Source organism: Pleurodeles waltl, chromosome 1_2 (genome assembly GCF_031143425.1).
Source record: "Pleurodeles waltl isolate 20211129_DDA chromosome 1_2, aPleWal1.hap1.20221129, whole genome shotgun sequence".
NCBI classification, from domain to species: Eukaryota; Metazoa; Chordata; class Amphibia; order Caudata; family Salamandridae; genus Pleurodeles; species Pleurodeles waltl.
The window spans coordinates 662956230-662984110 of NC_090437.1; the positions used below are offsets into that span (position 1 = coordinate 662956230).

Below are 27881 nucleotides of genomic sequence, written 5' to 3' on the forward strand. Positions count from 1 at the left end.
AGCACAAAGACATGATGATGTAATGGAATTTGTCCTCGTGTGCATGCATTGTGAATTAACTTTCGAGTGTTCTTAAACGGCAACATGTTTCAAAATCCTTTGGCTGTTGTTAAATTGATAGATTTAATTTACATGATGGTGTAAAGACTGTTTTTGTTGGATGTTTCATATTATATGGACACCTCCGGATAGCAATAGAATAGAAGATTCTCTAATGTTTTGTTTTAATAGTGGCATAGTGTTATAAATCTAATTAAGTGACAAAGTAACCAGTGAGTTGTCTAAAACTTTATATTTTTATATTATTCCATGCTGAGATTACATTTTACTGCAGTTATCTAGTTTGTTGTTCAGTAACTGTGTAGAAGAACCCCTGGGTTTTAGGCATCAGCCAGAAAACTGTCCAATTCCACTAAAAATGATGTCCGATTTCTTTGTATTTCTGCCCAAGATTACTGTCCTTATCTACTGCGGATGCTGTCTAATTTCTTATCATTCTGCTGTTCGTTTGAGACTTAGAAGTTATTTCTGATTCTTGATTATTCTGTATTATTTTGCGTTCGAACTTTCATGACGTTTATTCTCTGACACTTGATTTTGAGATTTTATAATAAAACTCTTTAGCTTTTCCATTATCTGAAACTCTGCTAAATTATCCAAAGGAAAATACATTGACAAAATTTACTTCACCATAGACAAAGTGGGCATTAGATTTTTTCTGTAGATACTCTGACAGAATTAGTGCTTTCCAACACATCTAATTCTGTATCCGTCCCTTTAGTCTGTTCAGCCTGATTTCCGATAAAAAGTAAACAAATTAAATACACTGAAATGTATTTACAGTAAATGACATTTACAGTTTTCATTTAAGCATACCCTTTAATAAAATGATAACAAAGGAATGGAAAGGTGTCTGCGTGACTTACTTCTCTCTTTCTATACTGAAGCCAACAATAGAGCGCCATGACCAAGATAAGGGCAATGAATATGAAGAGAATGATGAGTCCAGTCTTAAGAGAAGCTAAACGAGAAAAATAAGCATTTGTTTATCAATCTGGAATGTAAAACGGAAGCTTAAAAACAATATTTGTCACTGACTGTTTAAACAATACCTATTGTACTATCTTATGTATATAAAAACTCAGCCAAGGGCCCATTGTCTTGATAAATAAACCATTTGCGATCGACAGTTATAAAACCAACCAATGTTGTTTGGGCATTTTATCATTGAAAACTTCATCTTTTTGAACACCAGGTGCTGAGTACAATCAGTGTCAAGAGTGAGGACAAGTGGAAGAGGTGGTTATGTAGAAAGGAGCTTGGAGGTGAAATACAAAAGATACCGTTCTTGTGTATTGTACAGAACAAAGTAACTACAGAATATGTCGAAGCATTGATACAATAACTTATAAAGGGAATTCCCTGCTCTTGAAGCACTGCTAATATGGATATACAACTGCATTTAATGGCATTCCTGGTTCAAATCTGAAAGACATATTATATAGACTTATCCCTGTCTAACAAAGTGGCAGCAAACAGGATCATGCTCTAGCCCCACTCCTATCTTTGTACAGACAATTTCAATCAACTAACAAGACACTGAAATGGTGAAGCGTCATCCTTTTCCTGTCCCACTCTGTATTAGGAATTACACTGGACCATGATTTCTTGCAGCATCAACACCTTAGCTATAATCTTCAAACCCAGATCATTGACAGACTACGAGTTGATTACACTACTCACATAACCAGAATGCAACCATGCAAGAATAATAGCCACACAGGTTAGGAATGCCAACATCACTAACCTTGCTGAATGCATGTCAGACAGATGAGGACAAAGTATTGTGTAGGTAGAATATTGAGATCTAAATATCAAGGACCAAACCACCATGAATGTAAGTGTGTAGATTTAATATTAACACAACAACTGCAAACCTTGAGGTTCAAGAATATGCCAATTGTGCAGTGCATTCCTGAAGGCCACATCAAGGAATGAACCGAGAATCGCCAGAAAACACACAGGCCACTAATGCACACAGCCCCAGACACCAATTGATTGACACTTGCCACCTGCTAAAAATGCGGGTAACCTGCACACACAACACGATCCTGCATTATGTACATTACCTCCCGCAGCTACCATTTTCAGCTTTTTCTTCTCAGTGCAATTTCAAGAATCAGCTTCAGTTCCAATGTGAGCACCATCAATAAAACGAAACTTGAACCTCAAGCTGGGACCAAAATTCCTAGTTGACCAATGCTTAGTGGACAACCCCTATACCGGCACGTATGCCATAATCCAACATTCCTTTGATTAATAAAGTAATATTTTACCATTTTTTGGCTTTCATTCCAATGCATTTCAGGAATTTACAAACATCTCCTTGGCAAGGAAAATGTCATATGACATCAATCCTAATGATGCTGGAAAATCATAGAAAAGAATATGTGTTCCAGTTTCCGCTTCGCCTACAGTGTGCATGCTCTGTAAGCTAAACTATTGTTCCTTAGTCTTCTTTGGGCTTCTGTCCATGCCATGGAGCATGGACCCAGTACAGATTCCTGTTTGCGACCAGTGTTTTTCCACTGGCTGTGCTCTCTAGAAGGTATTTTTTTTTAGTTTTGGCCAAGCACTCTATAAGGGTCTATGGCACCCCGTTGTCTGTTTGTCGCTGTCTGTTTTCCTCCCACCCCCTTGCCGTCCGTTTTCATCCTCACCATCCATTTTCACCCCTGTACACTTTTACCCCATCTGTTTTGTTTACTCCCACCTCTGCACTCGTGATACTTAACTACACCCTCCCACACTCTGTATTTACACATATTGCACAGCAGCACGAGCTGCAGACAACATGCTTTTTTTAAAAACTTTGAGTCATGTTGCACAGCAGCTCTTGCTGCTATCCAACATGTCTAAAAAAATTGGCAAAATCAATAGATTTCACAGAAGTGAATCCTGTTGGTTGTGACAATCCTTGTTATTATTGACATAAATCATATACAAAACAACACTGATTTTTTGATGATATTGTAGAAACGTGTACCTGTGTATTTTAAAAAACGACTAAGTGCTTGTATTATTCATGACTGTAATTATAACAGAACCACTACAGTCAAATAATTACGTACAAAATCAACATACAATTCAAGTAATCCAAGTGCTCCTTAATCAAAGTAGCTTACAATTTAATCATATGTCCCTCCATCTATTACAATTAATGTTCCTCGCCTTGCCTAAGTGAAATGCCTTTAACACATATTCGTTTCAGCAAGTTCTGTTTTACCTAGAAATGCCTTTAGGCGCTACTCAAATTCATCGTAGTCATGTCTTTTCACATTTATGCCAAACAATTCTGATTGTGCCTGCCAGCATCTTGATATTATCCTATATTTGTCACAGGCTTTTTTATGTTCACTGTGCATAATTACTAAACATACTGTTTCAAATGGCTTAGTCTCATTAATACTTTGGAACACTCTTTTTATTGTTGTTCGAACTGACACTAAGACAAAATTCCCTAGTCTTTATTTTGATGAATTCTTACTTTGGCCTTTTATCATAATCCTGTAGTTTAGTGTGTATTGCAGTACACAGATATTGGTATTCCATGAAAGCCACACTGGATGCAGCGTTCAGGTATTGCTTATAGAAAAAGTATGAGATCTTTGTGAATGTTTGAATAAAGATTTCTCAATTTTTCCATTGTTCATGTTGACATTTATACTGTTGACATCTATACTTTTTCCCATATTGTCTTTACCTCCTCTAACTCCAAAACAATCTATTCATGAGAGAGAGATTTGTGTGGTTCTTTACAGTCTAAAAAGTGTACCATACATAGTTAATACTTCCAATCATGGTGTAAATGACGTTGATAACATTTTCTAGAACTGAATCGAAAGATCCAAATTGGTCTGGGCTGTATAAAATCCCTTATTTCAGATCCAGTGTATATTCGAGTCTAATATTTACATGTCACACATGTTTTGAGTCTGATCATTCATAATTCGCTGATATAAGGACGTCTAGATTACCAATCAAATAAGCCCTTTTCTGAGAAAACATTTTCTGTCAGTCTCCACCTCTTTGTCGCTTGGGAATAGGTGCCATAATATGGAATCTCATTTATGAAATCAGGTACTTTTCAGTGAAATAGCTGAGTGCTGAAGCAGCTTGATTCTTAGTACGAAGGTCTGAACGATTTTCAAACAATACTGAACCTTGATTTGCCAACTCTAGTAGTCTCATCCACATATCATCTTCCACATGGGCATCTGAATGTGTATATAACGTAATATTAATTGCTTATTAAGTGTTAAATCTTTTACATATTTACTGTATAGGAAGCCAGAAATTGCCACTGAAGGAATATTAATCATAAACATAGTATTTGTGGTTGTCAATACCACTAACCTTACATTTCAAATCTCTGCAGAACTGCTCGACATACTTGCATCATGTGTTTTCCTACTTGGCTGAACTCTCCCAGAACCTCTCCAAATGTCTGAATAAATGTCTTCTTTTTGGGGCTGGTCAAGGCTATCACAATTCATCCCTGCTCCTTTTGTCTGAAATGGTCTTGATTTAGTTTCAGGAGCTGCACATTTTCTCCAGCAACTGCACCTTCCATATGTTCCACATACATTATTTTTTTAACCTTTGGACAGGCAAGTTACAATGCACTGGTATGGTCCCATCCTTCTTAAAGCAGTGCAGTCCCAATTTTATTGCCGTTCTTTTTTTACATCTTTCTTTTTTTCTATTTCTGTTAATTGTCTCTTTCTTTTTTCAAATTGTTGCAGTGGATACGGTGGTGCAGCCTGTTACTTGAATTAACAGACTCCTCTTAGGTACAGACTAAAGAAACATTAAGAACACATTGGCAAAATAGATCCACCTGGATCAAAGATTTTTTTGAACAAGCACACAGCCTTTGCCCAATCAAAACATTTACTCCTCAACACCAGCATGAGGGGGTGCCAAAGCCCCTCTATAGTACTCCGGAAAGCTCTTTTTTAGGTTGCTCACAATAGGTCTGATGACAACCAGACCTAAAAATTAAGTTCTCAAATTAAAAGTACAAGAAAAGAAACGTGTGTACTGGTGAAAAAATTGCACACTCATTAAACTATGTAACTTACTAGTTTTATAATTATTTAACAAAACTATACACGTATGAGCTTACAAGCAATCAGATATAGAAATATTTTCACTTATTTGGAATTGTTCAAATTATTAGCAAACTCTTAGTTTCTAGATGATGAGATCACTAAAGAAGAAACTGAGGGTGTTATTAGGTATATCACTGAGAATGTAAAGGAAGGGAGACTCCAGAGCTGATATGATTTCCGGAGGATCAACAAGCTTGTAATAACTCTTGAAATTAATTCATCCCTTCCGCCAAACCTGACCCAGTTCAGAATTGTTTCATAAATCCATGTATGTAATATATATTGACTTTTTAAATTCACTCTTATTAATTGATTAATCAATCACAGAGTTCAATAGCACATTCACAATAAGAGCATTGAGGCCCTGATTATCAGTCTTATCACAATAAGAGCATTGAGGGCCAGAATCCCAAGTTCTGCCTAGTATTCCACCCCAAGACAAATACACTAATTACAATTTTTCTCTCCAGAGCCGGGAATAACCACATCGACCAGGAGATATTGGGTCCTTTTCCATGTGTTTTTTTCTGATTCCATGGAGAAATCAACAGGCATTTTCCACTTGTTCTGAGCAGATGGAGAAAGCCTGTTTGGTGAAGCGTTGTGTGGTCCTTACATACTGCTGCTTGGGCCAGTATGGGCTGGGAAGTGATTCTGCCCTTGCAGTTTCCAAATGGGTTTGATGGCTCGGACCTAAAATCATGTAATTCTGAGTTTGCAGACCTTACAAGTTCTGACCCAGGACACTTGAAATGACTGGTAGAGGAAATTCCTCTAGAATTATTGCTCGGTGCAAAACTCCACCACTCGCAATCAAGGCCTAATTGTCTTACTCAGACATCTGTAAGATCACATTAGCTGAGACATTGTTCTAGTATCTGGCAGCGGTGGATTGAAACTGCCAACCCTCATCAATGGTATCCCTTGCAGTTCAACTCTACTTCAAGTTAATTTAACAATTTATATTAAATTCGGAATATTGATTGAGTGTTATTATTCACTATAAATGATCCATTTTCATTGTACATTTATACAATGTAAGCAAGCAATCCAGATTGATTCTTAGTTTCTAGCTTCCAGATGACGTTCACCCAGGAGCTCTTAGAAAAAGGCAATCTCTTGTGAGTGCACACCCTTATGATTTTTTCTTAATGACGGTTTACACTGAACATTAAGGAAAGCTTTATAAAGGAACACCAACAACCCTCCTCTACTCTCACTCTTATTGCTCTAATATTTTCTCTGACACCTATCAACTCATTAGAAGTTTCTTCAGTAGGATTATCTGATTTACTACAATGATGCACACTTGCATACTTTACATTGAACTTCATGGACCCTGTTTCAGATATATTACCGTGTAGTACAGTTGTTTCCTGTAGAGGTGCAACCAGACCTGACAACTCAGTAGTTCTGGAGCCCTATGATGGCGTTTCCTGCATTTAACAGAAAATAAATTAGACAAACTGTGTTGTTAAAATATCTAGTAAACAAGTAAAGATTTTAATTTCCTACACACTATGGCCCTCATTCTGACCCTGGCGGTCTTTGACCGCCAGGGCGGAGGACCGCGGGAGCACCGCCGACAAGCCGGCGGTGCTCCAATGGGGATTCCGACCGCGGCGGTAAAGCCGCGGTCGGACCGGCACCACTGGCGGGGTCCCGCCAGTGTACCGCGGCCCCATTGAATCCTCCGCGGCGGCGCAGCTTGCTGCACCGCCGCGGGGATTCTGACCCCCCCTACCGCCATCCAGATCCCGGCGGTCGGACCGCCGAGATCCGGATGGCGGTAGGGGGGGTCGCGGGGCCCCTGGGGGCCCCTGCAGTGCCCATGCCACTGGCATGGGCATTGCAGGGGCCCCCGTAAGAGGGCCCCTACATGTATTTCACTGTCTGCTGCGCAGACAGTGAAATACGCGACGGGTGCAACTGCACCCGTCGCACAGCTTCCACTCCGCCGGCTCGATTCCGAGCCGGCTTCATCGTGGAAGCCTCTTTCCCGCTGGGCTGGCTGGCGGTCTGAAGGAGACCGCCCGCCAGCCCAGCGGGAAAGTCAGAATTACCGCCGCGGTCTTTCGACCGCGGAACGGTAACCTGACGGCGGGACTTTGGCGGGCGGCCTCCGCCGCCCGCCAAGGTCAGAATGAGGGCCTATGCATCTAAACATCTCAACCATTTTCTTTGGACCTGAGAATTCCTCTGTCATTTTTGCTTTGATAACAATTTCTCAGACTTCTGACCCTGAGTGAACAGCCCAACTACAAATGGCTCTCCTCAGGGCCACCATTTTGGTATGCCCCGAAATGGAGATCCAACATTGGTTCCCTTTCCGATTTTCCTTGAGAGGTAGCCACCTTGAATGCCTAAATTGGCAGCTTATTCTTGGTCCCTTGGGCAGCTCCCTGGGAGTGGCCTATCTGCTTACTTGTGTAAATAAAGTTCCGAGGTTTGGGACAGGCAGCGCCCCATTTGTGTTTAAAAATGTTTGAGTAATGTTTTTTGAGAAACATTTCTGTTAAGTCTTCTGATGTAATCCCTATGCCCTTATGGGAAAGCGCCCCCTTGTTTATCCCAATCGTAAATCCAGAGGTCAGCATACATCAATGGTTTCTGTAAATGCCCTCATCACGAAATCAAAAAAACTGCCCACTTCCTTTACAGGTATTAAGACCATTGTAGTTGATTTACTATTGTGGTGTCTTTGTTCTGTGCGGGAAAGTCGGAATGACCGCCGCGGTCAAGGTACGGTCTTCTGGCGGTTCCCGCCAGGCCGGCGGCTTCCTCCGCCGGCGGGGGTCAGAATGACCCCCAAAATGTCCTAGTAGATTATGTGGAATTACTTTCTACAAAGATACCATTATGAATGGTTGATGCAAAATCCAATGGTTTAAGGATTTAAGGTCAATTAATAATCTAAACCTTCCTTTGCTCTTTGGCACCAGAAAGAAAATTGAAAAATCCAACTCATTTATCTTCCCGTGGAATGGGTATAATTGCTTTTTAGACAAGAGCTCCTGAATTCCTTATGATTGTTCACTCTTTTGACTAGAATGTAACTTTGACTCTGGAATCTGGAGGAGGTTGAAATTAAATACAAATGAAACCCCTCTCAAACAACCTTTTGCACTGATCAATATGTGACCACCTGTTGCCATACTGCATAGCAAAGAAGAATACATCCACCACTTTTCTCGACCAGAAGAGACTTCGAGACAGGATGACTGAGGTATCTTACCACTTGAAGGTTAAAGTTATATTTAATTAGGCTAGCACAAGGGTTTGCTCATGATTTAAATGACTGTGGTTGCTTACATTCCAAGACTAAAGATGAACCAGAATTTTCATCCTGATCTGTGCTCTTTTTCTTGTTTGGATTTTGACTGAAAAGGAAATGTATATCTGTAGTTTTCAAATGCCATCTTTACCACTTCGTCCAGTTCTAAAGAAGAAGCCTTGAAGCAGGAATACCTTTCCCATCACCCATCAGCACAGGAAATGACATCACTGCATGCCTCATCCCTTCCAGGGCCTACTTATTGGTTCCTGCAACACGGACACACAGCAGGCATGCAAAAGGAGTGCGAAAAGAAAGCCTGTCCGTGCCTATCTGCACCTGGACTGCAATGAGCACCAGAACCCCTGGTCCAATCACCACCCACTGATACTCTGCAGAACTCCTTAGCTTGTTAGACCCCAAAAGCCATTCTCCTAACTGCTGCTAAGCCGCCCCACATACCACAGTAGGAAGTTTCCCATGCCCCCACTGCTGGTTCTCCAACAGCCAACTACCCACATTCCTCATGCAAATACTTACATCGCCTCCTCAACACTCCCTCCCAACAGATGCCATACAAGCACCAACCCCCTCCACCATATGCCACAGCAACCCAGCACGTCAACACCCACTCACAATCATGCTTCTCAATGCAGAATCTCTCAGCAAACACACAACCGAAATATCAGACATGCTGAGTAGTGATGCACCCGACATCTTCTTCATGACAGAGATTTGGCTCAACCCCTCATCAACTTCTGACATTGCCACAGCAATTCCAATGGGCTACAAGATTGTTCAACAGGACCATCTTCACAAGCCAGGAGGAGGACTCGCTATCATCTGCAAGGAATCCACCAAACCATTGCACTTCATGTTGAAAATCTCTGAAAACTTCATCCTGATTAGAACCCTCACCTACTGACTGCCTGGACCATGAGCCACCTTTACTAACCTTATCACCAACTTCGCCACTCTGCTCACCATAAACCCCAGAGCCTGCATTCTCCTCAGTGACCTCAACTTTCACCTGGAAGACCAAAACCACCCATATTACACACTACTCCTCGAAAGCTTGAGCAACATCAGACTCAACCAGCTCATCTCAGAACTAACACACACCACAGAACATACACTGAACCATATCTTCACCACTAGTGACAGCATCAAATACATCTCTACCACACTGTTCACATGGACTGACCACTCTATCATCTACTTCCAAATCAACACACGTCAAGTTAACCCCCCTACCAGGTTCAGCATTCCAAGCCTCAGGTGGGGCAAAATCATAAAACGCAGACTGTCTCAATGCCCTCAGCACAGGTCAACTTAGCCCCTCAGACAACCTTGACAAGGACATCAACAGCTTCAACAACTGGATCAAGAACAGTGCTGACTCCCTCACACTCATCAGATCTATCAAGCATAATAGGCACAGAAGCTTTCCAAGACACCAAACAACACTGTAAACAGTTGGAAAGGAAATAGAGAGCTAGCCCTAACACCACCCGCAGAACTGAACTACTCAGAAGGCTGCAACAGACACTATCACCAGCAAATACGAGACACCAAGAAAAAATCACTAGTGGATCACATCGAAGGATGTTCTGACTGCTGCAAGGAGATCTTCTCAATGGTTAAGGATTTCACTGTGTCCTTACCCACTGTCAAGAGCATTGCTGCCTCCCAATTACTCTGCAACAACCTACCCAAATTCTTCCACAGCAACTTTGCACACTAACACAACCCCAGAGAATGCATTGCTAACCTACCCACACCACCCAAGACAGCCACCTGACCGAATGAACAACTCTCACCAGAAGCAACAGAGCAGCAATCATGTTTACCATCTGTCAGGGGCCCCAGGGGACCCATTCTCCCAGTACATCTACAATCTGGGAAGATCACCAATCAGCACTCCCCTGACCCACACCATCAACATCTCCATCACATCCTCCACTTTTCCAGATGAATGGAAACTTTCAGAAATCAATGCCCTCCTCAAGAAGCTCACAGTGGACCCAAATCAACTGAGCAATTTCCAACCTATCTCCCTGCTCCCCTACCCAGCCAAAGTGATTGAGAAGGCTATCAACAAGCAACTCACAACCCATCACAACCTTCACTACCTTCTAGACAACACTCAATAAGGATTCAGAAAGATCCACAGCACTGAAACAGCACTCATCGTGGCTACTGAGGGCATTTGAATCATCCTGGCCCAAGGAGAAACAGCTGCACTCATCCTGCTCCACCCCTCTGCGGCCCCCTCCCGTAACACCCTCATCAGAAGACTGTACAAGATTGGCATACAAGGATCCACTTCCATATGGATCTGTTCCTTTCTCACGGGAAGAACAAAAAGGGCCCATCTGCCACTCTTCACATCAGAGACCAACAAATTGATATGCAGAGTCCTAAAGGGATCATCCCTCAACCCCACCCTATGCAACATTGACATGACACCGCTCACCAAAATCATCCATTCAGAAGATATCACCATCATCTCCTATGACAATGACACCCAACTCATCCTCTCCCTCATGGACAACAGAACCCCCCACCAGAACCAACTTCACCAACTGCATGACCATGGTAGCAGAGTGGATGCAAACCAAATGCCTACAGATCAACGCTGAGAAGACAGAAGTACTGGTCTTTGGCAACAAGACCTCCCCAGGACATGTAACTTGGTGGCCATCGGAGCTAGAACCAAAACCCACACCCACAAATCATGCAAGAAATCTAGGGATCATCCTAGATGACAAGCTCAACATGAAAGCTTAAGTCAATGCAGTGTACACCTTGTGCTTCCATATCCTACTCATGCTGTGAAAGATTTTCAGATGGCTGCCTCAGAACACCAGACTGACCGTCATGCAAGCACTCATCACCAATAGGCTTGACTATCGCAACACTCTCTATGCCGCAATCTCCCACTAACTCCTAGACAGACTCCAGACTATCCAGAACATTGCTGCAAGACTCCCACACCACATCACACTGCATCTCAGGAGGTTTCACTGCTTCCCCATTCATAAGTACAGCCAATTTAATCTTCTCACGCACAGATACAAAGCTCTACACAACACAAAGCCAGAATACCTGAACTGCCACCTAAACTTTCACAACCCCCACCAGACACCTACGTTCTGCCTCATTCTCACTTGCACACATTCCCTGCATCCACAAAAGCAAAACTGGAGCTTAAAATGAAATACGGTATTTATAAAGCATGCTGCCCTCAGAATAGAGCACCCAGGCACTAATTCAGATATCAGACCAGTTACTAAACCTACCAGAAGGGGGATTGTTAGATGAAAGGCAAGAAACAAAACCAGTAACAAAGTCATTTGGGATGTTATTTAAACATGTCATCAGGTAAGGAAAAGTGCCAGGTTTTCAAATAGTTCTTAAATGCAGATTAATTCTCAAGGAATCCTCGTGATCTAGGAAGGTTGTTCCAGGCTTTAAACCCCAATAAAATGAAGGATTTTGCACCCAAGACATGGAATGACCTCCCTCAACACATCACAGCCTACTCCTCACTTCTTGAGTTCCACAAGAATCTGAAGACCTGGCTCTTCATATAAGCACCTTGGGGACCACACATCTGTCCAAGCACCTGGATACCCTCTAGGGAGATTTGTGCTATGTGGAAATCAATATAACATTAAATACCATAACAATTGTGAACCAAACAACTTTTTGCTTACCTATGGCATATGGAGCAAGCACTTCTAGCATCAGTCTTCCAATCATGAACCAAGGCAGTGTGGTTAACAACCACAGAGGTTACATTTGAAAATGCTGCTGCCCTAATACAACCAAATTACTCTTCTTGTAGGGCACAGTGTCTTGCCATCTGGTCTGCATATCCGTTTCTTAATGTGACCATATTTCTGACAGCCTTATGGGCTGTGCACTTAACAACAGTTATTTTGATTTCTAAATTGCTCCTAATAAATCCAATATATACATACTGTTTTTGATTGGTGCTCCTGATGATATCATAACCCCCTTTGTGGCCATAGTTGACCATAGAACAATTACAATGGGGCATACCTTCCCACTATCAAATTCCAGGTGATATATTAAGGACCTAGAACATGGTGGGTCACTAGGACCGTCTGGACTTGGAAATAAATCCCGTCACCCACCTGAAGGTGGAATGCTTCACCATCGGGCCTGCTTCTCATTGGGCTAGTGCTGGAATACTCCTTAAGGGGGCACTTTGCCAGAGATTGTTTTGATTCGCCTGAGGTAAGCTGGGAATTCTGGTGTATCCAAGTCTACAGATGGGAATGTACTAGGTCCCTAATTTATCACCTGGAATTTGTTATCAGAACGGTGTACCCCATTGTAATTGTTCTACTGTATAGAGGACTGTATATTGGACCACCCAAATTTCCTTGTCCTCCCTTGTTTAAGAGACCTAGCTGATCACAATCTTGACCAACACCAAAACCAAAACCAAAATCTGCGTGGATTGTCACATTCAGATTTTCAGATAAGCAGCAAGCTCTCGTTAAGGCAATCAATTCCATCACTTGCGCTGGTGTCACGTTTGGTTAGGAGAACGATTCTAATGTCTCTGAGACAGAGCATACAGAATAGGTAGATTTCAGTTCTCCACACTAGTCTCTGAAACAAGAAGCATCAACAAATGTCAGATCAGCCATTTTCAAAGGAACTTTTTTTTGCCTGGTCTTGGACAATTTAGTTACTTCTAGATAATCATGTTCCAGCTCATCATCATTTTTGTCCTCACTGTCTTCACAAGTCTTGTCTAAAATTGGAAGCATTGTTGTTGGATTTAGGGCACTGCATCTTTGAATAGAAAAATTATTTGCTACAAGTATTGTTTGCTCTTAATGAGTCAATCTACAGTTCGTTATCTGCTGAGTCAATGTTAAAGGAATCTCAGCTCAGTGAGAGTATGGCCCATCACATTCCCTTCACCTTTTTCAACTGCCAAACAAACTGCTGCAGTCTGGAAGACTTATAGCTGCTGGATCCAATACAGCAGAATTATATGCCACTGGACACATTAGTCTTCCATGCTTCAGAGTGAGAATTGAAAGAGCACACCCATCTTCATCATGGTAGGATAGAAAAAACATAATATTGTTTTCAGGCATCCCCAGTGCTGTCGTATGACACAAGCTGTCCTTCAATTTCTTAAATGCAGCAAGACACTCATCATCAAATTTTACCAGGTCCTGTACATCATTACATGTTAACCTTACCAAAGGTTAGGCAATGAAAGAAAAGTTTGGAATCTACTAATGACAGTGCCCAGCAATTCCATTAAACATCCAAACCTCCCTCTGGGTAGTTGGCAGACTCAATTTCTGAATTACAGAATTTTGTTATTTAAAGACTTCCCTCACACCCTTTTCAATATGGCATCAGAGATGAATGACTTCTTTTTTACAATACTGCCTTTTAGTCGGGGAGACTTTATGCCCACACTCAGCTAAATGGTTCAACAAAACAATGGTATCCAGTTCACAGCCCTCTTTCATCTAAAATGTGATTAGTAAAATAGGAATATATTGCACCAGGACTGAATTACACTGCAACTTTAATCTCACTAAATCTTTCTTCAGTATTTGTGAGAAAAGTGAGGGACTTTCACTATAACCCTGTGGAATTCTACACCACACATTAACTTTATTCAAAAATTAAAACTCAAAAGGCATTTCGATTCCTCCTGAAAAGGTATTGAAAAGGACACATGGCATAAATCGATGACTATAGACCATTCTGCTTTTTATGGAATTTGAAATAACATTAATGCTGGTTTCGATACCACTGGACAACAAGGGACCACAATTGTATTTATTTTTAAGGGATCTTGCATGATTCCCCGTTTGCCATTTGGCTTTTTTAACACCTGTCACCAAGAAATTGCAAGGACTACTGAATGCTTCTCAGAGAATTTCCTGCTTAACCATTTTCTCAATTACCAGTGTTGCACCTTCCTATGCCTTTTTTGTAAGCCTGTACTGCCTCGTTTTAGGAAATATTGCATGTGGCTTAATCCTTATTTTCACTTGTTCTGCTTTTTTAGTCAACCTAATCTCCTTACTAGTGTAATCCCATATCTCTTCTTTGACAGTATGTCTTAAACCCAGAGGTTAATCTTCGTTTGTCAAAACTGGGTACAACTCAACTCTTGAATCTTCCGATCTATGTTTAAAAACTGAGTTCTTATCTTGCATTTCAATTGCAATACCATCCGATGTACAGTATATTATGCAATTCATTTTCAAGGGGAGATCCCTTCTAAGTAAATTCAGAGGACTCAAATCACATAATATGAAATGATACCTATTCTTCATTTGACCAATTTGAACTGCAACATCTGCTATAACCCGATTAACAATTTGTTTATTGCTGATTGCTACAACTTGGACCTCTCTTCCCTAGAGGGGTATGTTTGAAACTTTCACAGAACATACTGTAGAATTACTAGTCCTCAGATCTATCAGAAATGAAATGGGATTGCCATTGACTTCTCCAACAATATGTGGGCCACTTTGGTATACCTCTAGGACTGCTCCAAGCAATCAATCCTTCTCACCCCTCAAGCACCGCCAATGTGATCAACCCTCTGCAATCTCACCATTCCAAATCATAGTATTTTGTTGGTACCCTGCATTGTATGACATTTTAATTCTCGTGTTCCGTTGCATTAACTGGGGCTGTTGGCATGGGCATCCAAAATCATTTCTGATTCTGCATGTTACACTCTGAATTTTGTATGTTTAACATTATGTTACCTTTCTGTGTTTGTGGAATTTGTTCTGAAATTATGTGAATTCTATTGGGATTTTGACTATACTTCATCTTCCAGTGTCTGACCTCCCACAGAATTGGCATGCTATATTATTTTTCAACATCTCACTATTCTCCTTTGTCCCATCTCCTTTACCACCCTACATTACAGGATTCATTCCATTAACTCCATTCTGCACACAATTCCTATTTGAGCACATTTGATTCTGCAAACATTTCTCAAACTGTTTTGTCTGAGCAATCATCATCTTATCCTTTAGTTTATTTTGCTTATCCTCAAAATAACCACTATTTTTCTTCACCAACATCAAGATCTCATCTATGCCCTTTGCCTGCCAACACAGTTCACTCTCTTGATTATGAATTCTGATCTCTGACATCAATCCATCCACAAAAGCAGAAACAAAACAGCTAACTCAGTCTTTTTTGGGATTTTTGACTCCTTTACGTTTCTTGTAAATATGCATCTACCTCTCAAAGAAGGAATTCACTGACTCCTTTGGATCTTGTATGGTCCTCAAAGTGATATTCAATCACACCCCTATATTTAACTGTTATTTTGGCAGCTGAGGCATTGTTAGGATCAATTTTAGCTGGTTCTTGTGTGTGCAAATCCAACAACAACCTTACATTCTAACCACAAATCTGCAGGGACAAAAGCTTTAAACAACTCATTTAAATCAATCTGTTAGATCAGTCAGCCTTGAAATGGTCTTCCTCCAACTATTTTGCCTTACTATCCTTATTTTTTGCTGATCTCATTTTTGCTGGTCTTAGGACTCTGGGCACTTTACCACTGCTATCCAGTGCTAAAGTGCATGTACTCACTCCTTAAAGCATGGTAATATTGGCTTATACCCAATTGGCATATTTAATTTATTTATAAGTCCCTAGTAAAGAGGCACTAGCTGTGCCTGAGGCTTGTGGATTAAATGCTACTAATGGGCTTGCAGCAGTGATTGTGGCTCCCACTTAACTAGCACTTTAAACATGGCTCAGGCCAGCCATTGCAGCATGTGTGCGCAGTTTTAAACTGCCATTTTGACCTGGCAAAATAAACTTTTGTCTATCAAATTTTCCTTTTCAATACATATAAGTCACCCCTAGGGTAGGCCCTGGACAGGTCAGAGGGAAGAGTCAATGTATTTAAAAAGGATGACATGTACTTTTAAATTTTACATGTCCTAGTAGTGAAAAACGCTACTGCAATTCTTACCTTTCCCATAGAATAACATTGGAGTTACCTTATTACGTGTAATAGGCTGTAATTTCCAAATGGGAGCAAGCAACCAGTTCATATTTGGTAACTTTGGAACTGCAATGAAAAATCTTAACTTGTGGTGAAACTGGATTTTAAATTACAATTTTGATTCCTGCCTTAGCGATTTGGTTTGTGCAGTCTGTCTCTGGTTGTAGTTGGGTGTAGTTGACAGTTGGTCTTTGCTTATTCCTCCTAGACAGACACACACAATAGAGAGCGTAAAGGTGCCAGGATGGGCCATCGGTGGTAGGATGTGAGGGAGGAGCTGGGCACTGTCTCACTTGCATGTGAATAGGCTGCATCCTGCCTCCACACAAAGGGCTGCATACTGCCTGTAGTAAGTCTAGAGCCAGGACAGGGAAGACAGAATGCATGAGGACTTTAAAGGGACTTTTTAGAAGCTCCCCCACCTTCCAGAGGAAGGGAACCTACTAAAAATATTGAGCCTCAGACACCACCTCTTTAGTACACTTCTGGACTTGTGGATGCTCTGCCAGAAAGAAGGACTGCTGTGCTGCTGAAATGACTGCCACTCTGCTGGACTTCTACTCTGAAGGCCTTCTGACCTACTTGCTGACCTGCTGCCTGCTGCCCTCTTGCCTTGGTGAGAAGGACTGGGCCTGCATTGTTGGATCCAGTACGAGAGCAACTCCGGCTGGCCTCCTAACTTGAGATGAGCCTCAGGGACAGAAGGCTCCAACAACTGTGAACCCAGCACATTGACTCTGCCATTTGTGAGCCTACCCTGCCAAGTAGTGCCACCCCAGTCCTGGATACTTGGAAGTGGGCCTAAGGTGTTCTGCCAGTCTCTATGGACCCAGCAGAACTGATGAATCTTCTCTGCTGCACAGCGCACCCCCAAACAGAACCAAGACATTGCCATTGCTGCATGGATTGGACCGGCAGCAAAGACCCGCATCACTTGGCAGCCCAGGGGCTCATCGGAACCGCTGCCACATGATGCATCCTCTGCGCAGACCATCGCATCCTCAGCAACTATGCTGTACTTCACATCGCAGTTCATCTGAACTAACATATTGTCTTAAATGTGCAACGCTTCCTCAACGTCAGACTTCAAATTGCAAGCCCTTGATGATGGGATCCTCGATGATAACACAGGACCTCGCATTGCAGGCTTGCTGCATCACCTCGGCTGCACAACATATCTTCAAAGCAGATCCTCCCAGAGCTCCAAAAACCAGGATTTAAGGTACATTTATTCAGCAGGCCAAGCTGGGTCTCTGTAGCCGGCCCACACTCTATTGTGGATGGCCTGAACTTGTGCTTTGTGCCTCAATCAATTTTCCTTAGGTGGTACGTTGTGCCTTTTGGCGCTATTTTCAATGAAATCATAACACCTGCACACCTCCGGTTCTACTGATTGGATTTTTGTCATTTTGGTCTTGTTTTATTTATGAAAAATGTATTTTTCTACATCTGGTATGGGATCCGTTTATGGTGTATTTTAACTGTCTTACTGTTTTAAGAGTTGCACAAATATTTTATACATTGCCTCTGAGTTAGGAGGTTATCCTACTCAAACCACCCTCTGCTACCAAATTATGTGGGAGCTGAACTACAATAATTTACCAAACCCCAATATTTTTATGAACTACAATTTTTACCTCCAGTAATCCAGCTCTGTAGTCCTTGTAGTTGATCAAGTGGCAAGCAACACCACTCCTCCCCATTAATTAGAAGGGTAAAATTCAAATAGAAACTGGAACCACTCCAAAACTGAATTCTAAATCAAGAATAAGTTGTAAAGTTTAATTACAGAGTTGATAAAATAAACACTACAGAGAAATGCGTAGTTTGCCCTGAAGGCTCCGGCACAGAACACAGAATCTTAAAATCATACAAAAAATCCCTATTTAAGCAGATACATTTCTCAAGAAGTGTCAAACTTATAAAGAGAACTGACATAATTCTAAGGGAGAAGGAGAAAGTCTCAAAATATTCCGGCAGAGACACAAAAGGGAAATAAGAAGTTGCCCCCTGTAGGAAAATGCAACTGTTGGCATGGTTACCCCCTAACTTTTTGCCTTTTGTTGATGCTAGTTATGATTGAAAGTGTGCTGGGACCCTGCTAACCAGGCCCCAGCACCAGTGTTCTTTCCCTAAACTGTACCTTTGTCTCCACAATTGGCACAGCCCTGGCACACAGATAAGTCCCTTGCACACGGTACCCTTGGTACCAAGGACCCTGTGGCCAGGGAAGGTCTCTAAGGGATGCAGCATGTATTATGCCACCCTGGGGACCCCTCACTCAGCACATGCGCACTGCCTCATAGCTTGTGTGTGCTGGTGGGGAGAAAAAGACTAAGTCGACATGGCACTCCCCTCAGAGTGCCATGCCCACAACCCACTGCCTGTGGCATAGGTAAGGCACCCCTCTAGCAGGCCTTACCCTAAGGCAGGGTTCACTATACCACAGATGAGGGCATAGCTGCTTGAGAACTCTGCCCCTACAGTGTCTAAGCCAAATTCTTAGACATTGTAAGTGCAGGGTAGCCATAAAGAGAATATGGTCTGGGAGTTTGTCAAACATAAACATCATAGTTCCATAATGGCTACTCTGAATACTGGGAAGTTTGGTATCAAACTTCTCAGCACAATAAATCCACACTGAGGCCAGTGCGGTATGTATTGAGAAGTACACACAGAGGGCATCTTAGAGATGCCTCCTGTATACCATCCCAAATACTAGTGGTAGGCTGACTAGTTTCTGCCAGCCTGCCACATCCAGACGGGTTTCTGGCCACATGGGGTGAGTGCCTTTGTGCACTCTGTGACCAGGAATAAAGCCTGTACTGAGTGGAGGTGCTTCAACCCTCCCCCTGCAGGAACTGTAACACCTGGTGGTGAGCCTCAAAGGCTCAAGCCTGGTGTTACAGCGCCCTAGGGCAATGCGGCTGGTGGAGATGCCCGCCCCTCGGACACACCCCCCACTTTTGGTGGCAAGTCTGTAGGAGATAATGAGAAAAACAAGGAGGAGTCACCCTCCAGCCAGAACAGCCCCTAAGGTGTCCTGAGCTGAGGTGGCCCCCTGCCTATGGAAATCCTCCATCTTGCTTTGGAGGATTCCCCCCAATAGGGATAGGGATGTGCCCCCCTCCCCAGAGGGAGGAGGCACAAGGAGGGTGTAGCCACCCTCAGGGAAGGTAGCCATTAGCTACTGCCCTCCAGCCCTAAACACACTCCTAAATCTAGTATTTAGGGGTGACCCTGAACCCAGGAAAACAGATTCCTGACAATCTGAAACAAGAAGGACTGCTGACCTGAATGTCCCGCAGAGACGACGGAGACGACAACTGACTTGGCCCCAGCCCTACCAGCCTGTCTCCTGACTCAAAGAACCTGCAACAGCGAAGAATCCAGTGGGACCATTGACCTCTGCCGACTCAGAGGACTGCCCTGCAATCCAAAGGACCGAGAAACTCCTGTGGACAGCGGCTCTGTCTAATCTACAAACAAGAAATCATCTTTAAAGGGACTCCAGCCTCATTCCAGAGCGTGAGTCCCCAACACTCTGCACCCGATGTCCCCAGCTCGTGTCCAGAAAAACCAACACTGCAGAGAGGACCCCCAGGTGACTTCAACGACATGGACACCCTGAGATTACCTCCCTGCACCCCCACAGTGACACCTGCAGAGAGAATCCAGAGGCTCCTTCTGACTGTGACCGACTGGTAACAAAGAACCCGACGCCTGGAAGAAGCACTGCACCCGCATCCCCCAGGCCCGAGAGAAACCAACTACCGTTGAAGGAGTGACCAGCAGGTGGCCCTCATCGTTGCCCAGTCAGTGGCTGGCCCGAGAAGCCCCCCTGTGCCCTGCTTGCATCGCCAGAGTGACCCCCGGGTCTCTCCATTGATTTCTCTCTAAAACTCGACACCTACTTTGCACACTGTACCCGGCCGCCCCTGTGCCGCTGAGGGTGTATTTTGTGTGCCTGTTTGTGACCCCCCAGTGCTCTACAAAACCCCCCTAATCTGCTCCCCAAGGACCCAGGAACTTACCTGCTAGTAGACTGGTAGGGGAGCACCCCTAGTCTCTAAAGGCGCCTATGTTATTTGGGCCCTACTTTGACCTCTGCACTTGACCGGCCCTGTGTTGCTGGTGCTGGGTGCTTGGTGTTGACTTGAACCCCCAAAGGTGGGCTGCCTATGCCCTGGGGACTGAACTTGTAAGTGCTTTACATAACTGCTAAACTAACTTGTACTTACCTTCCAAAGGAACTGTTGCTTTTTGCACTGTGTCCACCTTTGAAATAGCTAGTTGCCATTTTTGCCAAAACTGGGTACATTACTTTTTTAATTCAAAGTTCCATATTTACCTATGCCAAGTACCTTACGATGTATGTACTTACTTGAATTCTGAATCTTGTGGTTCTAAAATAAATTAAGAAAATAATATTTTTCTATATAAAAACCTATTGGCCTGGAGTTAAGTCTTTAAGTGTCTGTTCTCATTTATTGCCTGTGTGTGTACAACAAATGCTTAACACTACCCTCTGATAAGCCTACTGCTAGACCACACTACCACAAAATGGAGCATTAGTATTATCTAATTATGCCACTATCAACCTCTAAGGGGAACCCTTGGACTCTGTGCACACTATCTCTCACTTTGAGATAGTATATACAGAGCCAACTTCCTACACCCCCCAAATTTAAAACTAGGGTTTTTTATACATATTTTATGTATACACAATTAGAAAAACTGCAAAGCATGACATGATCATGGTTAGGTCATATTGGCAAATCAAAAGCATCTTTGTAATATAGAACTCTTAGCACTAACCCATTTCTTAAGCTAAAAGAAAATCTTCCTCTTGTCTTTTCCTTACAGATGTGCAATAAAATATGAAACATTTTTCAAACAAAAAGATCACAAAATGATGTTCTTCAGCACACCTACATCAGAACTCCCAGTGGAAATCCTTCAGAATGATAAAACGGGTAAAGTTTCATACACATTACATACTTTCTAAGGACAATCAGCATTTATGTCATAGCACCATGTGCTTGTGCAAACTATGAGGAGAGAAGGCTCGCAGCAGGACTCTGATCGGTGAGGGGTGAGCAGGAGCAAGCTGAGCTGAGGAGAACATCTGAAGCTTCATCCATGCTAATAAAATGGAGTCTAACATAAAAACGTAGCATAACTATATTGCATTATTATTCACACTTCTAAACCACATTATAAAGCCATTTCCTGAGCATCTTCATTAGTTACAGCCAGATGGGTCATTAAAATCACCTATTCGCACAAGTAATTTGTCACCCAAATTTACACATAAAAAAAAACGTTCACAACTGAATCCACAAATTTCCTGAACATGAATCATTGAATTTTGGTTCTGGCAACTCCTTTCCATCCTCTGCACCTTAAGGATGTGTTCTGACATTTGAGGCCTTGAAGAAGGTGTCCGTCCAAGACTCAAACTTGGCGTAGTGCCAAACTGTCCAACTCTTGGATCCTCAATGGTCGAGTTCTTTCTTTAGGAAGACCCCCACTACATCTAGGGTTTTTCCCAAAGGAGATTGTCTCTCCCCTGTGACTCCCATGCCAGGCATGGTAGAGCCACAGCCCAACTGCACTTATTCCTGCACAGTGCCCCATAAGCATTTTGCCAATGTGTTCTTTGGAATACTCGTTGCTCTAACACCTTTGAAAATTGCACCCCTACATACAATCAGCCTCCTGCACGGAACACCAATCAGGCCTTAGCCATTCCTATGAATCATCTTGGGCTCAGGCATTACTGCTTGACTTATCCTTCTTTCCTGAGTAGAGATGTACTGATGATCTTCTTAAAAGAGCTCACATACCTGTGGCATGTTCAAAGTTTTGCAGAATATAACACCTGCTTCAATTACCCTCAGCATAATGCAGTCATACTTACATTCATGATAGGGATGACAGTTCTACAAACCTTAGCTTTTTATCAAGCTAACACCTTTCTTAGTGTTTCTACCCAAATTACTGCATGCAACTCAAAGCTGGAGGGATTTGGCTCCAGCAAGAGACACAAATTATGTAATTATGATTGAAATCTGGTTTGTAACAATGATTACTGCATTTTAATCTCAATTCCATAGCAACCTATGGGTATTATTTATAATCCTGTGTCAATACTGCATGACAGAATTACTGATACCCCAGGTTTTAATAACATCATGCAAGGTTTGACTGTCCCGCTAACTGTATGAACTCTGGGACCTACTGAACTTCACCTGCCCGACACAAATCCTCCCTCGACTGACAACCAACGCAGAAGAACACTACCCCCTCATGGAACACCTACTCTTCCAGAGACACGCCACACCCAAGTCAGCCTTCCACCGCACCCTCATCTACAGGTCAACTGGCCCCCGTCCAGCTTTCAGCGACTCCATAGTCTATCATCCCTCCTCATGCTCCCGCCTCCTCGCACTACTTCCTCCAGGGCGACTTCAATTACCACAATGACAAAGGCAACGACACCAAGACCACCTCCCTGCTCGACAACCTCACCACAATTGGACTAAAGCACCAACCAGCACACATCGCTGGACACAGGCTCAACCCCATTTTCTCCACCAGCAACAACATCACCGTCGCAACACCTCCACACTTCACTGGACTGACTACCACTGCATCCATTTCATCATCACCTCACCGACCATCCACCTCCACACACTCCAAGCCCCAAGCATAAAATGGAACCAGATCAGTGAGCAACAGCTCTCCAACACCCTCAGCAAGTCCCCCCATCTCTCACTGCAGACACCAATATCTCAGCGTGTAACTTCCACCAATGGATTTCCGAATGCGCGAACACCCTAGCACCTCTCTGCAAGACCTCAGCGAAACACCACCATAAGAAGGCCAGCTGGTTCTCCCCCTCAATCCAGGACTACAGCGCATCTGCAGATGGCTAGAGAAAAGATGGAGGAACAGCAAGTCCCCAGAAGACTTTGAGACCTTCGAAGTGACCACTAAATCCCACCACCACCTCATCAGAGTCACCAGGAAAGCTGCCCTGCAGGACCGTATCAGCGCCACGCTCACAACACCAAAGATCTTTTTGCTGTGGTCAAAGAGTTTGCCAATCCCAATCAGAAACGGTAAACATCCCACCATCTTAAGACCTCTGCAATAGACTAGCCAACTTCTTCCACCGGAAGATCAAAGACATATCTGACAACTTCGGATCCCAAGACCTTTCAAGCCCTCCAACAACCGTCCAGATCCAAACCATCGAACCACCACAGACCCTGCATCGCTGGACCACCCTCACCATAGAAGAGACCCGCCCGCATCATCATAAGCAGCATCCACTCCGGAGCCCCTACCAACCCCTGTTCTCACCACATTTTCAACAAAGCCAACACATCCATCCCACCCGAGCTCCGACACACCCTCAACTGCTCCATAGAGACAGCCACCTTCCCAGAGGACTGAAAGCACGCCAAGGTCTGCCCGCTCTTGAAGAAACCCACACCCGTCCCCCAGGACCTCAAGAATTACCGCCCCATCACTCTGCTGCCATTCCCAGAAAAAGCCATCGAAAAGGTCATCAACGATCAGCTCTGAAAGTACATCAAGGACAACAACATCCTGGATACCTCCTAATCAGGCTTCAGGGGCAATCACAGAACGAAAACCGCCCTCCTCACCATCACAGATGACATTTGTGTGCCCTTCGACTGCGGCCATACAGCAGCCCTCATCCTACTGGACCTATTGGCCGCCTTTGACACCTCACCCTCTGCTCCAGTCTCCATGCAGCCAGCATTCATCGAAAGGGCCTACAATGGATAGGCCCTTTCTGTCGAGAAGAATACAGGCAGTCAGACTCCTGCCTTACCTGTCAAAGCCTATGGAGATCAGCGGCGGAGTTCCAGAGGGCTTCTTCTTGAGCCCCACACTCTTCAACATCTACATGGCCCGCTCATTAGAACATCGACTCCTACGTCAATGATACCCAGCTGATCATCTAACTGACTGAAAACCCCACTACTGCCAACACGAATTTCCACAATGGGATGGAAGCCATCGCCGCCTGGATGAAGGACAGCTGGCTCAAGCTCAACTCCGACAAGACCAGGGTCCTCATCCTGGGAGCATCCACATCAGCCTGGGACGACTCCTGGTGGCCATTGACCCTCGGCACCTTCCCCACCCCAACAAACCACACACCCAATGTCGGCTTCATCCTGGACTCTTTGTTCACCATGCCCACCAAGACCTCCTGCTTTCACACACTCTGACTTCTCTGGAAGATCTACAAATGGATCCAAAAGGACTGCTGCAAAACCGTGACCCATGCACTGGTTACCAGCAGACCCGACTATGGCAATGCCATCTATGCGTGAACCACCCAGAAGAACCTGAATAAATTACAGCACATCCAAAACACCTCCGCCAGACTCATTCTGGACATTTCCCGCAGCAAACATATCCCCAACCACATAAGAGACCTTCACTGGCTTCCTATCGAGAAAATAATTAACTTCAAGCTCCTCGTCCATGCTTACAAGGCCCTTCACAACCTAGGACCCGCCTACCTCAACCATCCCATCACCTCCTATGCCCCCTCCAGACCACTCCACTCAACAAGCACTAGCCACCGTACCCTGCTACGGAAAGGCCTCGGCGGGTGGAAGATCCTTTGCCTACCTCGTGGGCAAGAGCTGGAACACCCTGCCCCTGCATCTCAGGCAGTCACCATCACTGACTCAGTTCAGGAAGGACCTTATAACCTGGCTCTTCAACTGAAGCTCAGAGGACTAAACCCCCTAGCGCCTTGAGACCCTTGCAGGTGAGTGGTTACACTTGATAAACCCCGATTTGATTTGATTTGATTTGATATGAGCTGTTAAGCTCATAGACATCCTTTGTAGGGACTGCGTATCTCAACAAAGCTTCCAGAACCCTGAAACTGGAAGCACATTTGTCATGGAACAGATACTCAAACCAAGATACCTGGACTTGAAGAAGTAAGCTATTGAAGAAAATCTAAGCTCTCTGTGGGCATAGCATAGAAGGATATCATTTATGAAATTCAACTGTAGGTTCATATCTGGACACAGTAGAAGAAACGGGAAGGTGTTCCACTGCAATGGTCTGCAACCTGCCACTGATATCAATATGTAAGAAGTAAAAAGTGACAGACAATAAAATCTGCATTTGTGCCAGCAACCATGGCCGGTCTGCCCATTTATCCCATCAGGCATGTCCTGGGGACTGGAGCCATGGGAGGACAGTTTCGAAGGTCGGCAGCACCTGCCTCCTATGTCTTTCTCTCCTGATCGCTAGGGTTCATCGCAGAAGGCTCAGTGGCGGCATAGGTATACAGAGAGAGGAGAAGAGAGAATGCATAGCTACAGCGAATAAGACAGCCAGGCTGGCTGGAGTTTTTCCAGGGCTGTTTTTGGGTGCAAGTCTGGTGCTGCAGCAACAATTAGGAATCATGGGTCAGTTTCTATTTTGCGTCCATTATGGCGTAAGTGAAAAGGGAGATACTTTTAGCAGATAGAACAGCCTGACAAGGGAATCTATAACACTTCTTCTATGTGACAGACTTCTTTTGCATGATTCTAGAAAAACAGAAAAATAAAGCTTCAGTCACCAGCAGAAAGCCTGAACTGCCATGGCAAGGACTAAACCCACAGAACTTTATTTATTATGACCCAAAGTCCTAATACATTTCAATTTGAAAAGGAAATGAAAATCCGCTTTACCATATTTTTCCTCATTTCGTCTAAACCCACATCTTGAAATATGCTCTTTTTCGGTTTAGCTAGAAATATACATTATTTTTCTTAATTTGTTTCTGGGAAAAAAGGCTATCAGCCGAGAAATCTGGCAGAAAATTTTGTTTGACGTTTCATTAGATTCAGTAGCTCACAGTGCGCCCTTCATACACCAGAAAGAGGAAATACAGCCATTAAAAAAAAGTTAACGGAAGTGTGGTTTTAGAACATCAAGTCCCACGCACGGCTGAATCAGACTCCCACCTGTGGCATTCGTTTAGCAACCCAAATACATTAGCAGGTTACTACATTTTCACGGGATGTGGTTGCAACGCTGCTATGCATCCACTTTAAGTCGTGCTTTCTTGATCGTCGACCTCGCTTTTGCTTCACACTGTACGTTCATATTAAACTGAAGGCAGGGGCGTACTACAGACCCCAGCAGACCCTTCAGTACAGGGGTCCCCGCCCTTCAGGGGGTCTCATTCAATCTAAAGCTCATGAATATCTATTAGATAGGTAAGTATCGGGCCCCCTCATTTGATTCTGTAGGGGGGCCACCATTTTGCTACTTTTGGAGTTAGCCTACTCCAGTGAGAAGCTAGAGTTAGCAACCAGATAAACTTGTTATATCTTAGCTATTTGTGGATTTTATTGTAGAATACACATGTTTATCAAAATAGCAGCTAAAGGAGCAGCTCTGTGGAGTAACTTTTCACATCTGATCTGACAAACAATCGTCTGAACAGAAACACTTTTTTGTTAGTTTCATTTCTGAACCAGGCCTCTCCAGCAACAGCTGCATTTACAATTAATTATTCCTAGCAAAGTTCACAGGCCCCATTATCTGTCTGCTCATACATAAAAAGTGAACAGCAGTGCCATTCTTTGCTTTAACTCCCCAAATCCGTGAACAGCGACAGAACAGCGACTCCATACTTAGAACTTAATTGGAACTTTTAAAATTGCTTCGTAAATAACACTACACCTCAGATGCTAAACTGTCGAAATGGCGATAATTAACACTACTATATATTGGACAAACCGGTCATGTATATAGTTTAAACGTCTGGGGCATATTGTTCTCAATGTTAATTAGGCTGATGTACATATTTATTAGCCAAGGGTAACTTGTGTAGATCCGTTACTGTGCTCCTCTTCATTTGTGTAATTTCCTGTTTACTTATACTTTCTCAGACCACGCACCTTTTTTGTAGGAGAGTTGGTTCCAGCAGAAATGTCTTGAAGGAACTGTGAAACCGGATGTGAGCTAGCAATATTCACCACACGACTTACAGAAGAAACGGTGCTGCGAGGTAAAGGTAGGCAAGCTGTTTTATGAAAGCAGATGGTGAAAATAGGCCTCTTCAAAATGACAAACATTGTGAAAGTCCTGATATCCACACAGACACCAGCCATTGTGTGGCACGCTTCAAACCCAAGTTCTTGCTCAAATTATGCGTGCTAGGCGATGTCAATGTGATTCACCGATTGAAAAATAAAGTTAGCCTGAGAGGTAGTTATTTTCAAATATGGTGCTGCTAGTGCAGGAGTTTTAATTAAAATTATTATTAATGAGTATTTATGTATTTTGAGTAATGGATTTGTGATGATAATGT

General features: G+C 43.3%; 1 protein-coding gene across 1 annotated transcript in view; it reads right to left on the bottom strand.

Annotated features, from left to right (window-relative positions):
* The window catches only part of LOC138302725 (dentin sialophosphoprotein-like), a 471849-nt gene that overhangs the window by 320046 nt on the left and 123922 nt on the right, over positions 1–27881 (bottom strand). The window contains exon 4 of the mRNA XM_069242597.1: positions 927–1021. Within this exon, the coding sequence (XP_069098698.1) occupies positions 927–1021 (95 nt within the window). The remainder of the gene's footprint in view (positions 1–926; positions 1022–27881) is intronic.